Source organism: Amblyraja radiata, chromosome 25 (genome assembly GCF_010909765.2).
Source record: "Amblyraja radiata isolate CabotCenter1 chromosome 25, sAmbRad1.1.pri, whole genome shotgun sequence".
Classification (NCBI taxonomy): domain Eukaryota; kingdom Metazoa; phylum Chordata; class Chondrichthyes; order Rajiformes; family Rajidae; genus Amblyraja; species Amblyraja radiata.
This window is the reverse complement of record NC_045980.1, coordinates 16,439,988-16,453,082: the sequence shown is the minus strand read 5'-3', so window position 1 is coordinate 16,453,082 and position 13,095 is coordinate 16,439,988. Positions and strand designations below refer to the sequence as shown.

The 13,095-nt window shown below is 46.1% G+C and overlaps 1 protein-coding gene across 1 annotated transcript; it reads right to left on the bottom strand.

Moving 5' to 3' along the window:
- Nucleotides 1-501: 501 nt before the first annotated feature.
- LOC116987147 lies at nt 502-11,089 on the bottom strand. The gene is made up of 4 exons (XM_033043023.1): nt 10,925-11,089; nt 9,826-9,907; nt 5,537-6,212; nt 502-1,699 (listed from the first exon to the last, which is right to left on the bottom strand). The coding sequence occupies exons 1-4, from the start codon at nt 11,087-11,089 to the stop codon at nt 1,666-1,668; spliced, it is 957 nt and encodes a 318-aa protein (XP_032898914.1). The 3' UTR covers nt 502-1,665.
- Nucleotides 11,090-13,095: the final 2,006 nt, after the last annotated feature.

The following is a 13,095-nucleotide window of genomic DNA, read 5'->3' as shown; positions in this document are numbered from 1 at the left end:
CCACAGCTGGGGTATTGCGTACAGTTTTGGTCTCCAAATCTGAGGAAGGACATTATTGCCATAGAGGGAGTGCAGAGGTTCACCAGACTGATTCCTGGGATGTCAGGACTTTCATATGAAGAAAGACTGGATAGACTCGGCTTGTACTCACTAGAATTCAAGAGATTGAGGGGGGGATCTTATAGAAACTTACAAAATTCTTAAGGGGTTGGACAGGCTAGATGCAGGAAGATTGTTCCCGATGTTGGGGAAGTCCAGGACAAGGGGTCACAGCTTAAGGATAGAGGGGAAATCCTTTAAGACCGAGATGAGAAGGACATTTTTCACGCAGAGTGGTGAATCTCTGGAACTCTCTGCCACAGAAGGTAGTTGAGGCCAGTTCATTGGCTATATTTAAGAGGGAGTTAGATGTGGCCCTTGTGGCTAAAGGGATCAGGGGTATGGAGAGAAGGCAGATACGGGATACTGAGTTGGATGATCAGCCATGATCATATTGAATGGCCTACTTCTGCACCTATTTTCTATGTACCTATATAAACAATACCTCAGCAACCAGTCACTTGGATTTTGTTTTAGTTTGCACTACGTACTTTCGTTTGCACTGTTATGATCTAGTTACCCAGCAATACTGATAATGTATGGCATTAATGATTATTATATATTTATTTATTGTGTTGCATTAATGCCCCTGTAAAACTGCAGCATGTAAGGATATCATTGTTCCATTTCTGCTGCATGACATTAAACTCTTTACTCTTGAAAACTTTTATGACCAATTAATCTGCTCTTGATGGTATTGTCTGAAATAAAAATCTCGATGAACCCCAATAGACCTATGACATTGAGCAGTTGTTTTTGTGTGTCTAGGGTATTGAACCAGGCAGATATAGTTTATCATTTCACCTGAAGGACTGCATATTCAGCAATGCCACATTCCTGTGTATCACAGAGCATCAGTTTGATCAGCTGATAAATTTGTGGGTGTTTTAACTGTGTTTTAGATCTTGTTGCACATTTTAATAGAATGTAGTGTGATGTTAATGAACATTACAGGTTTTAGACTATCCAAAGTATAACTGAATACATCAAGTCACTTTGCACAGACCATGAAACCCATTTTGTTTATCAATAATGCTTAAGATTTGCATTTTCACAGGCAGAGCATTGAATGGATTGCTAGTTTAGTGGATTTATTTGTTGGTGAACTTATTAAGATGGATGAAGAAGGGTCCCGACCCAAAACGTCACCTATCCATGTTCTCCAGAGATGTTGCCTGACCTGCTGAGTTACTCCAGCACTTTGTATCCTTTTGTGTAAAGCAGCATCTGCAATTCCTTGCTTCTACAAGATGGATGAAGTGATTGATCTGAAGACATTTGTACAACTACACATACTCTTCCCCCACCCGTTCTTATATGATTGGAAAAAGACAATTTCGTAAACTGTTTATTGGCAGCAGAACCGCCCCCATATTCTCAAATTCCATTCATGAATTATGGTTGCAGGTAGGTACTGATTTTAAAAGGATATTGATAAATAGAGCAGACACCTGCAAAAATGGTGCATTTTCCACTGATGTGGGAATGTGTATGGTTTTCAGCTGTGTATTTGGGAACAGTTCCTGTAGCATGCCCCGATGCTCCCTCGCTTTCCATTCTATCATTTCAACTAGTTTCATTGTCGATGGACAGAATAGGCCTGAAGGGCAGAAGCAGAAAAAATAGATTAACAAAACTTGACAAAAAAAAATTACTTAATTGAAACTCAATAAAGTGGATTATATTAAAAGCCATATAATGCAATTTCTGCTATTTTGAAATATGTTAAACTATATATCCACCAAAAGCATCTTGTTTAGATTAATTGAGGGAACGAGCATTGAAATAGCCCTTTGGCCCACGCCGACCATCCTGTTCACACTAGTTCTGTTTCCCCACTTTCTCATCCACTCCCCGCATACTTGGGACAATTTGCAGAGGCCAATTAACCTATAAACCCGCACATCTTTAAGATGTGGGAGGAAACCCACGCGGTCACAGGGTGAACTAGCAAACTCCACACAGACAGCACCCGGGGGGGTCAGAATCGAACCCGGATCTCTGGCGCGGTGAGGCAGCAGCTTTACCAGTTGCACCACTGTGCCGCCCTACCCTTTACTGTGTAAAGTTATCTTTTTGTGTATATAATACTCCTACATGGGTGCACAACCACATACCAGATTGTAATCTGGGTAATAGAGTCATACAGCATGGAAACAGGCCCTTCAATCCAACTCTTTCCTGCCGACAAAGAAGCCATATCTACACCAGTCCTAATTGCCCACATATGATCCATATGAAAATTTGAGATTAGTTCCAAGCAAGTGCACTGTCCAGTTAAGCCTGAGAAAATCTTTAGATAGGTTAAAAGACAGATTTGCCAGCTCGTGTCCTTCCCGTATTTCCATGCCAATAATAAGGTAGGGCAAGACTTATCCCTAAGCTATTTAATTACAGAGTGTTATGACAGGTATCCTGTCATAATATATTATCCTTTGGGCAGACAATGCAAGGCCATAAGCACATGAAGAAAAAGATGTTTTAAAAAATAATTTCAGTTGATAGTAATCTTATGAAGGCCACTGCAAAAAAGAGGTTATATGTGTCATATAAAAATAGGTTATGTCATTAACTTTTCATCAAGCATTAACATAAATAATGCTTTATGAAACACCATAACAGAGCTTTAGGAGAATTAATGTTAATTATTGCATTAATTAATAATACTGGGTTTTTTAAGAATTGAGGTCGGAAATTGCTAATGTTGGTATTATAGCATGAATGCAAAACATTCTTTTGTGTATTTTTACAAATCCATTTCTTCTTTAAGTGATGTAAATGCATGCATTGAAGTATTCCATTATTGCTGTCCACATTTTTAGTTAATTGTATTTAATAGTTGTCGTAAAGTATTTAATTTCTATAGAAATATATATAAATTGGTAGCAATCGAGTCAGTTACTGCTGGTAGAATAAAAACATTTAATTTACAAATATGTTGGCACAGTTCCCATACCCATAAATCTAAAGCAGAATGATTTCAAATGTCACTTTATGGAGAGACAAGGAGACAGACGGCAGTAGGATTTTCCTGACTCTTCATTGGAGTGCATATGCGCTTCTGAATGATGCAGTTGCAGGGTCTGTTTATGATCTAACTGGCATTTCAAAGAGTTTTTATTTTGTTTTCTGGTTCCCATGGAAATCTATGCAGCATTCCCACAGAATGGAACCACTAACAAGTTTTATTAGCAGAGCTAATTTTACTCTCTGTGGGAAACATACTAACGTACTCTTATGTGTAAGAAGGAACTGCAGATGCTGAAGAAGGGTCTCGACCCGAAACGTCACCCATTCCTTCTCTCCAGAGATGCTGCCTGTCCCACTGAGTTACTCCAGCTTTTTGTGTCTATCTTCAGAAAGTACTCTTAGTTTGTTTTAAAATGAATGCTTGATATCTAATTCCCTCAGAATTTTATTCCAAAGTTTTACCCTACAGGTATGTCATGATGCTTCTAGTTAGAAACATAGGTGCAGGAGAAGGCCATTCGGCCCTTTGAGCCAGCACCGCCATTCAATATGATCATGGCTGATCATCTAAAATCAGTACCCCGATCCTGCTTTTTCCCCACATCCCTTGATTTGTGGGAGAGTCTAGGATCTGAAGACACAGCCTCAGAATAAAAGGACATATCTTTAGAATGGAAATGAGGAGGAATTTCATTAGCCAGAGGGTAGATGAATATGTGTAATACTTTGCCACAGACGGCCGTGGGGGGGGGGGGGGGCCAAGCCATTGTGTATTTTTAAAAGTGGCGATTAATAGGTTCTTGATTAGTGAGGGTGTCAAAGGTTAAGGGGAGAAGGCAGGAGAATGGGGTTGAGAGAGAAAAATAAATCAGCCATGGTCTATTTTCGGAGCAGTCTTGATGAGCCAAATGGCCCAATTCTGCTCCTATGACTTATGGTCTTATAATAGTTTTCTTCAGTGCATAATTTTAGTTGTATATATCATTTTTTTTTGCAGTAGGATTTTAGATCATCGGCTCTCTTACAGCCCAATTAATTGTAGTCTGGAATTTATGTTCACAAGTTATAGGGGCAGAATTAGGCTATTCGGCCCATTGAGCCTTCTCTACCATTCAATCATGGTTGATATATCTTTCCCTCAACCCCATTCTCCTGTCTTCTCCCTGTAACCTTTAACATCCTTACTAATCAATAATCTGTAAATCTCCGCTTCAAAGATACTAAATGACTTGCCCTCCACAGCCATCTGTGGCAATGAATTCCACAGATTCGCCACCCTCTGATCAAAGAGGGTATATGGATCGAGCTGCCAGAGGAGGTAGTTGAGGGAGGTGCTATAACCGCATTTAACAGACACTTGGACAGGTACATGGATAGGAAAGGTTTAGTGGGGCATGGGCCAAATGTCAGCAAATAGCTTAGATGGGGCAACTTGGTCGGCATGAACAAGTTAGGCTGAAGGGCCTGAATCATCCTGTATGACTATAATTGACTTGAGTTCTATCACCCTAGCACTGTACCACCTCAAAGGGGCAAAGGCTTGTACATTAACTTACACTGCCGGAACCCAAAGCAGCTGAGAGAGATGAAATGAAACTTATCATTAATTTTCTTGCAATCGTGTAGATACTGATCCACATCAAAAAACCCTCTCCATTTTGGAAATAACTTAACAATCTGACTCAAATAGAAGATACATTTACTGGTGTGGAAAGGAGAGATGTCACACTGGATTTGTCAGGAGATTACACCAGAGAATTGTGATTGACCAAATCTATGGCAATGGCAAAAATCTGCAATTACTTGAAAATATCTAATCTCAAAAATCCTAACTCCAATTTTTTTAATTACTTATTCTCCACGTTTGGTTGTTAAATTAATTTGTTGGTTTCATATCCATTTCATTTTGCAACCTGACATCGTAGCAACTTGGAAAAGCTTGTGATGCCAGTGTAATGGGAAAGTTGTATCAAACTTGCCATCTTCCTAAATAACAGTGAATAATATTTAATGTTAATATTAACAGTGATAAATCTTTTGCCAATAGCTCACAAAAAACCCCGTAAATTCATTACATTGAATCTATTAAGTACATGGATAGGCAGGGGATGCAGGGATGTGGATTATGTGCAGGCAGATAAGAGTGGTCTTGGCATCATGTTTGGCACAAGCACTGTGGGCTGAAGGGTCTGTTCCTGTGCTGTAATGTTCTATGTGCTATGTTTTTGGCCCTTTACAATCAGACACATGTTGAGACACATGTTTTTAATATGCAGGCAGCTAAACTAACTGTTTTCCAGGTTATTTGTTGTTAATGGTCCTAACTTGACCTTTTGCCGGCAAATAAAGATAATAAAAGGTGTTAATAGTTTATTGGCCATGTTGTTCTTGGGGGATAGCCATTGAGTGCAACCTGCTTTCTACTAGAAAGCATCCTTTGGCAGTTCTGATGAAGATTGCAACTTACTGATTCTCTGCAGGTCCAGCACCTAGATTCTGGCACAGCCACTTGACTAGAGAAGCAACTTCCTGGGTGAGCTCTTTAAAACCAAATTCAACTGTTTCTTGGAGCTGCAACAGATTGGAGTTAATTGTGCCTAGATTAGAATCCACACTCTGCAGTGTGGTCTCAACTGAAGTGACAGCAGAGCTCACTTTGGCCACACTTAATTCAACCTGACTATTACCGGACTCAAATGCATTCTGAAGCTTATTCACCCCAGTCTGAAAATTGACTTGGAGCTCGTCTAGCCGAGATTGCAAATTCTTTTTCATTTCCCCCATCTGGAGCAGTCCATCGGTCTGCAGTGTTACCACTCTGACTGGGAGATCAGAATCAGACTGTGTTTTCCATCCCTTTCCCATTCCCACGTCTACTTCACCCTCAGCTAACGTATTGCTTTTTTTGCCTCTCTTCTTGGCATTTTCAGTTGCAAATTCTTGTTGTTTTGGATGGTCTCTCTGAATCGGGCAAATATCTGAGGTAGAAATTGCCATTGGTTTATGTTGTTCCTCCTGGTTCCAATCAGCTTGTTGGCTGCCACATTCAGCGGTTGCTGTCTGAACACTGTTGCAACTATCAAATGGAGGAGGAATTGGTGAAACAATTTTGCTGCTCATCTTTTGGTAGGTTTCCTGAGCACCTGTAACAAAGGTTGAACCGTCATGAGTGGCATTTCATGCACTGTCCTATCTTACCCTAATCAACACCTTTATCCTTTTCTAAGTATCAATTCTTAAATCTGCATAGATTTGCAACAGCTTGCCAAGTGTGTGTGATTACATCACAAATTGTTTAGAGTGAAAAAAAACATAGTGCTGGAGTAACTCAATGGGTTAGACAGCATCTCTGGAGAACATGGACAAGTGACGTTTTGGGTTGGGTTCCTTCTTCAGACTGAAAGGTCTGAAGAAGCATCTTGACATAGTGGTGAAAATCTGGTGTGGGGTTTACATTATTTGGAGAAGGGTGAAACGATGGTTTATAGAATGTTTTTAATTGTTTAGTTTAGGTCAGAGATCCATCGGCCCACCGAGTCCATGCTGACTAGCGATCACCCATTCATTAGTTATATCCTACACGCTAGGGGCAATTTACAGAAGTCAATTAACTTGCTAACCTGCATGTCTTTGGGATGTTGGAGGAAACCAGACAACCCAGAGAAAAACCACGTGGTCACAGGGAGAACAAACAAACTCCATACAAACAGTACCCATAGTCAGGATTGAACCCGGTTCTCTAACTCTACCGCTGCGCCACTATACCTTTTTGATATCAAGTTATGCAGAAACAATGTTACATCTCAGGTTTGTTCACTGTATTTATATGGACATCATAAATCCACATTGAATGTTACATGAGCAGAAATGGGTGAACAAAAGCTACTATTCTAACAAATGTGGCTTGATGCTTAAGAATATTATCCAATTTCTGTGTCTATTATCTCTAAATCCTTTTATATTCATAGCCTTACTATTTGTGCAAATGTGTGAGGATGGTCATAACAGTTCAGGTTTTAATATTTTAAACTATTCATTTGACAATCTAGCTGTATCTGTGTAATGTAATATAAATTGTTTACTCATCAAACACAATACAAGTAATTATTTATGTGGCAGTTGTTGGTCTCAGACACGGATTCCATCGGGACAACATTCTACTGATATGTACCTGTATCCACCTATCCCTTGCCAGGCTTTGTCCCGCCCCACCTCTTTCCCAGTTTTCTACACCCTACCACAATCAGTCTGAAGAGGTTCCCGACCCGAGTCGTCGCCTATCCATGTCTTCCAGAGAAGCTGCGTGACCCACTTAGTTACTTTATGGTCTTTTCATAAATCAGCATTGATCTGCAGTTAAAAGAAAGACACAAAGTGCTGGAGTAACTCAGCAGGCCAGGCAGCAACTCTTATTAATAAAAAATAAAGTCGGAAGAAGGGCCTCGGGCTGAAATATCACCTGGCCATGTTCTCCAGAGATGCTACCTGACCTGTTGAGGTATTCCAGCATTTTGTAAACTAGCATCTGCAGTTCCTTGTTTCTCTAAACCGTTTATAGGTATAGTTTGCCATATTAATGCGCATAAATAGAATTACAGTCCGAGTGATTTTGATTGCACTTCATCTGTGGATTACAATGGATCTTCAAATATCTATATGCAAATACACAGGATGCTGAGAGTATAAAGTGTCTTTTCAGTTATTAGTTAAGCCATGTAACTGGTTTCTTAGTACAGGTGCACAACCTTTTATCCGAAAGCCTTGGGACCAGACACTTTTCGTAATTCGGAATTTTTCGGCTTTCGGTCTGGAAGATTTTTAGCGTAGATTTTAACGGCTGGCTCAGTGGTAGAGTGCTCGGCTCATATCCGCAAGGTCGCGAGTTTGCGCCTCGATCCCGGCAGTTACTCGATCGCGAGTTTGAGTCTTCAATATAGTTTTTTCTTGCAGAATAGGAGAGAATAGGGAGGGTTAGGCTGGGATCATTCTCTGCGAGATGATCTTAGTGCGGGAGACAAGTGTAGGAGAGGTGTACTGACTGTGTGGGCAGAACTTTGGAAGTGGTTGCCCACCATTCTCAAAAGCCGCTGTGTCTCCCTGTCCCTGGGATAGCAGGGGGCGATCAAACAGCACAATACCCCCCTCCCCCTCCAACTCCAGAGGAATCCGCTCCCCGATGGGCCGCTACGGCGACAAGTGGCAGTTCGCTCACAGCCCGAGCTGCGCCACCCCAAGAACAAGACGTACCTTGCACACTATCAGCTTCTGCCCCGACGTCAGGACCAACAGGAACCCGCTCCCCGATGGGCCGCTACAGCGACAAGTGGCAGTTCGCCCACAGCCCGAGCTGCGCCCCCTCATCCGCAACCCGGGTTCCTCTGGAGTTGGAACGGGGCTGTGCTAGAGTTGCTGCTGGCTGTGAGTCTCTGGGATCTCCGTGCTTGCAGTCGGTGTTCCGTTGGTCCTGACGTCTCCGGCCACCCTCCTGGACAGGAGCTGAGACTGGGAACTGTACCGCCCTTGCCCCCTCCCTCTGCAACTGCAAACAACCCCACTCTCCTGCTCACCTGCAAGAGCGGTACAGTTCCCAGTCTCAGCTCCTGTACAGGGGGGTGGCCGGAGACGTCACAGCCCGAGCTGCGCCCCCTCATCCGCAACCCCAAGAACAAGACGTACCTTGCACACCATCAGCTTCTGTCCCTACGGGGAGCGTGTTCCTCTGGAGTTGGAACGGGGCTGGGCTGCTGCTGGCTGTGGGTCTCTGGGATCTCCGTGCTTGCAGTGGGCCTGGGGGTCGGTGTCCCGTTGGTCCTGACGTCTCCGGTGACTGGCACTGACCTGCTGGCATCGCCGACGTGAAGACAGTGCAAAGCCCCCGCGCCGGTGCAATGGGCGGGGAGCTGGAGAGGGGAGGGAAGGGGTCACACACATGGCCGGGAAGCAGAGGGGTGTAGGTGGGGTGAAACTGAAGGGAGCGACAATCTGCTGCTGCCTGCCGAGTTAAAAAGTTCCCACGCAGGACTCACGATACACTGTGTATCGTGAGCCTACCGTGGGAACTTTTTAACTCAGCGGGCAGGCAGCAGCAGATTGTCAATTATTAACCCTCCCGCGCAATATACCCTCACCTTCTCTTTTATGAATGGGGATTTAGTTCCCCTTTCTTCGAGGACCGACCGGAGGTTCCGTTGTCACCTCTGCGGGCCGCCCTCGGTGAACGTCTTCAAGGACCTTTCTTCAAGGATCGAAAAAATGTCCGCTATTCGGAGCTTTTCGTTATTTGGAATTTCGGATAAAAGGTTGTGCACCTGTACAGTAATAATAGATATAATTATATTGTATAAGCATGGACAGAGAGGAATGGCTCTCAAACCAGATCCTCTCCTTCACCAATGTGGGCCTCGCTTGTCTTAATTCCACCCTTCAATTGCCTTGTGGAAAGAAAGAGACTGCAATCTATTTACCAACCAACAAAAATGCATGAAATCAGTGTAAACAAATAAGTAGGGTCCTCACTGTAATGCAGTCAGCCGAAATTGTGCCTCATTAAAATATCCAAAGTAGACTGGAGAAACTCAGCGGTTGAGGCAGCATCTATGGAGCGAAGGAAATAGTAGACGTTTCGGGTCGAGACCCTTCTTCAGACCTTATTTATTACATTTAGTAAATGATTAACTAGAGGTAACTACATCACCTTTACAAATTATTAAGTTCTTGGCTTGCACACAAGAAACTAGAAAATAAGTTTCTACTTACCAGATGAACTGTGAACCTTCGGAACTTGAAATCCTGATGTCCTAAATGAATAACATATTGATAAAATGTCATTATATTTACTCTGGTGGCGAATGGTTTATGAAATGTATTAATTGACAAACACAGACGCAGCATTCAAACAAGCCCTTCGGCCCACCGAGTCCACTTCGACCATTGACTCTAGTTCTATGTCATCCCACTTTCTCATCCACTCCCTACACACTAAAGGCAATTTACAGGGGCCATTCAACCTACAGACCCGCACGTATTTGGGATGTGGGATGAAACCAAAGATACTAGAGGAACCGAAGCACCCGGAGGAAACCCACGTGGTCAAGGAGAACATGCAAACTCCACTCAGACAGCACCCAAAGTCAAAATCAAACCTGGGTCACTGGCACTGTGAGGCAGCAGCTCTACCATTTGCACCGCCCCGAAATGTGACCGGGGAAAAGATTTAGAACTCAAACAATAATTATTATTCATTTTAATGGACCATTTATAAATGCTTGCATTAAATATCAATGTTTGAATGTGAAGCCAATATGACTACATGATTTTTGTTTTTCGTTTTGCATCGTTAGATTTACTAGTTTGACAACTTCCACTTTAGTAAAGGGTTGTAGCGGCACCTGCTGGTGCTCGCAGGTAGTCGAACCCTGCGGTCGGGTGCCTCGGGCATGTGACACTGGGGAGGGGTTGCATTTCGCGGCTTTCTGGGCGATGTCCCTTCAGTCACTCTAGACCACCGTTGTGGCTGGATCTGTTTTGTTGGTTGTGTGAGACGCATTGTATGTTTAACCGTTTTACGAATAAAACGTAATTTAAACAATCGACCTTCGTCTCCATCCGCCAAATTGGTGACCCCGACGCGTCCATCCGAAGATTGGACGACGAGATGCAAGATAATTATCTTCCCGCCGGACCCATCAGAACGCTGTCAGCCTGAAGCTGCCAGCGTTTTGGCCCGATCAACCTCAGGTGTGGTTCGCCCATGTTGAGGCAGTTTCATCTGCACCACATAGTTGCAGATGAGACGAGATACTTCCATGTGGTGGGAGCCCTGCTGCAGGAGTCTGCCTCCCGTCTACTGCCTTACCTGCGGGATCCACCCACAACCGCCAAGTATGACGGCCTCAATGCCCTCCTTTTGCACACCTTCGGACTCAGCCGACGGGACCGTGCCGCCCGCATCCTTCACATGGACGGCTTGGGAGATCGACGGCCGGCCGTCCGTCCTGATGGCCAGGATGCTCGCACTCATGGACGGCCGCCACCCGTGCCTGTTGTTCGAGCAGGCGTTTCTGGAACAAATGCCCGATGATGTCCGTCTAATGCTCGCCGGCGCGGATTTCAACGATCCCCAGCAGCTCGCGGAGCGGGCTGATGAGCTCTGGATGACCAGGCATCAGGACGTCTGCGCCATTGACCGCATGCCCGCACCTGTGCGCCCTTCGCCTCGGCAGCTCCGCGAGGAAGGCACGCCATCAGCTTCCACCGAAGAGCCGCAGCAGCGTCCCGAGACTCGCAGTAGGCACCGTCGGTGCTACTACCACCTCCGTTTTGGCAGGGAGGCTCGACGCTGCCGCCATCCCTACATGTTTCAGCGAAATGCCTCGGCCGATCGTCTGTAGAGGCGATCGCAATCGGCCATAACGACCGCCTCTATGTCCGCGACCGCAAATCCGGCCACCTTTTACTGGACTCCGGCGCGATCGACAGCATGCTGCCCCCAACCAGCCGTGATACCCGTGGTGGTAAGAAGGGCTCTGGCCTCTCGGCCGTTAACGGGTGCGACATACAAACGTACGGTACGCGGACCCTTGCCCTCTCTTTCGTCTCCCGCCCCTACAAATGGGAATGTGGCCCAGCCGCTCTTGGAAGCTGATTTCCTTCGCGCTTTCTCCCTCATTGTCGATTTACGGGACGATCGCATGATTCTACGGTCGGACATCTGCTCTGCTGCACCGCGCAGCCCCCCCCCGCAGCTTGACGCCGTCGCCGGGGTAGAGGGCTCGTACGCCGCCCTGCTCTCCGATTCTCCAGAGCTCCTTACGCCGTGTTTCAGCGTGGCGGCTCCCCGGCACGGGGTCGTGCATCACATCCCCACCGAGGGCCCCCCTGTGCATGCCCGGGCGCGCCGCCTCCCGCCGGACAAGCTGCGCATCGACCGGGATGAATTACAACTGATGGAGGAAATGGGCATTGTCCAGCGGTCCGACAGCCCATGGGCCTCCCCGCTACATATGGTTCCGAAAGCATCTGGGGGGTGGAGACCGTGTGGTGATTTCAAGCGCCTTAACGCGGTAACCACGGTGGACCGTTACCCGGTGCCTCATATCCAGGATTTCTCCGCGCACCTCGAGGGCGCCGAGTTTTTCTCCAAGGTAGACCTAGTCCGGGGTTATAACCAAATCCCCGTCCACCCCGATGACCTTGTGTGGTCCGCAGAGGCGGACGCGGCGTTTGAGGGTGCCAAGGCAGCGTTGGCTGATGCCACCATGCTGGCGTACCCGCGTGCATCCGCCCCCACAGCGCTCACCGTTGATGCCTCGGATACTCCTGGTGGTGCAGTTCTGGAGCAGTTTGTTGACAACCGCTGGCAGCCATTGCCGTTTTTCAGCTGGCGACTGCAGGCTCCAGAATGCAAATACAGCGCTTTCGACTGAGAGCTCCTGGCGCTTTACCTGGCCGTCAGGCATTTCAGGTATTTCCTCGAGGGCCGCGCATTCAGCGCGTTCACGGACCACAAACCTCTTACTTTCGCCCTCAGTAAGATCGCGGATCCGTGGTCTGCCCGACAGCAGCGGCACCTTGTCTACGTCTGAATTCACATCAGATATCCGTCACGTAGCCGGGAAGCTTAACGTCGTGGCCGACACCTTGTCCCGCCCCGCCATTCCCTCCGTTTCAGCTCTAGACCATGGCGTCGACTACGGCAAACTGGCAGCAGCCAGTATGATGCCAGTATGGAGAACTACCGCACCGCCAGCACTGGTCTTCGGCTAGCCGAAGTTCCTTGCGGCGCGGCAAGTGTCATGGTCCTGTGTGACGTCTCCACAGGGCGTGCCTGCCCGGTCATCCCCATCAGTTGGAAACGGTGGGTTTTCGACGTGGTTCGTTGTTTGGCCCACCCGTCCATATACACGCGATGTCCGCCCTGTTGGCTGACAAGTTCGTCTGGCGTGGACTCCATAAGCAGGTGGCAGCTTGGGCCCACCCCTGCATCCCGTGCCAGACCTCCAAGGGCCAGGGACACGTACGGCCTCC

Excerpts from the sequence above, each read along its gene's own strand:
- LOC116987147 (XM_033043023.1), bottom strand. The coding sequence starts at position 11,089 with ATGAGTGCGAGCATCCTGGCCATCAGGACGGACGGCCGGCCGTCGATC. Across the intron at positions 9,908-10,924 it reads GTTGTGGGTGGATCCCGCAG|AGTAAATATAATGACATTTT; the intron begins GTAAGGCAGTAG and ends ATTCGCCACCAG. Across the intron at positions 6,213-9,825 it reads GAAGGTTCACAGTTCATCTG|GTGCTCAGGAAACCTACCAA; the intron begins GTAAGTAGAAAC and ends CCTTTGTTACAG.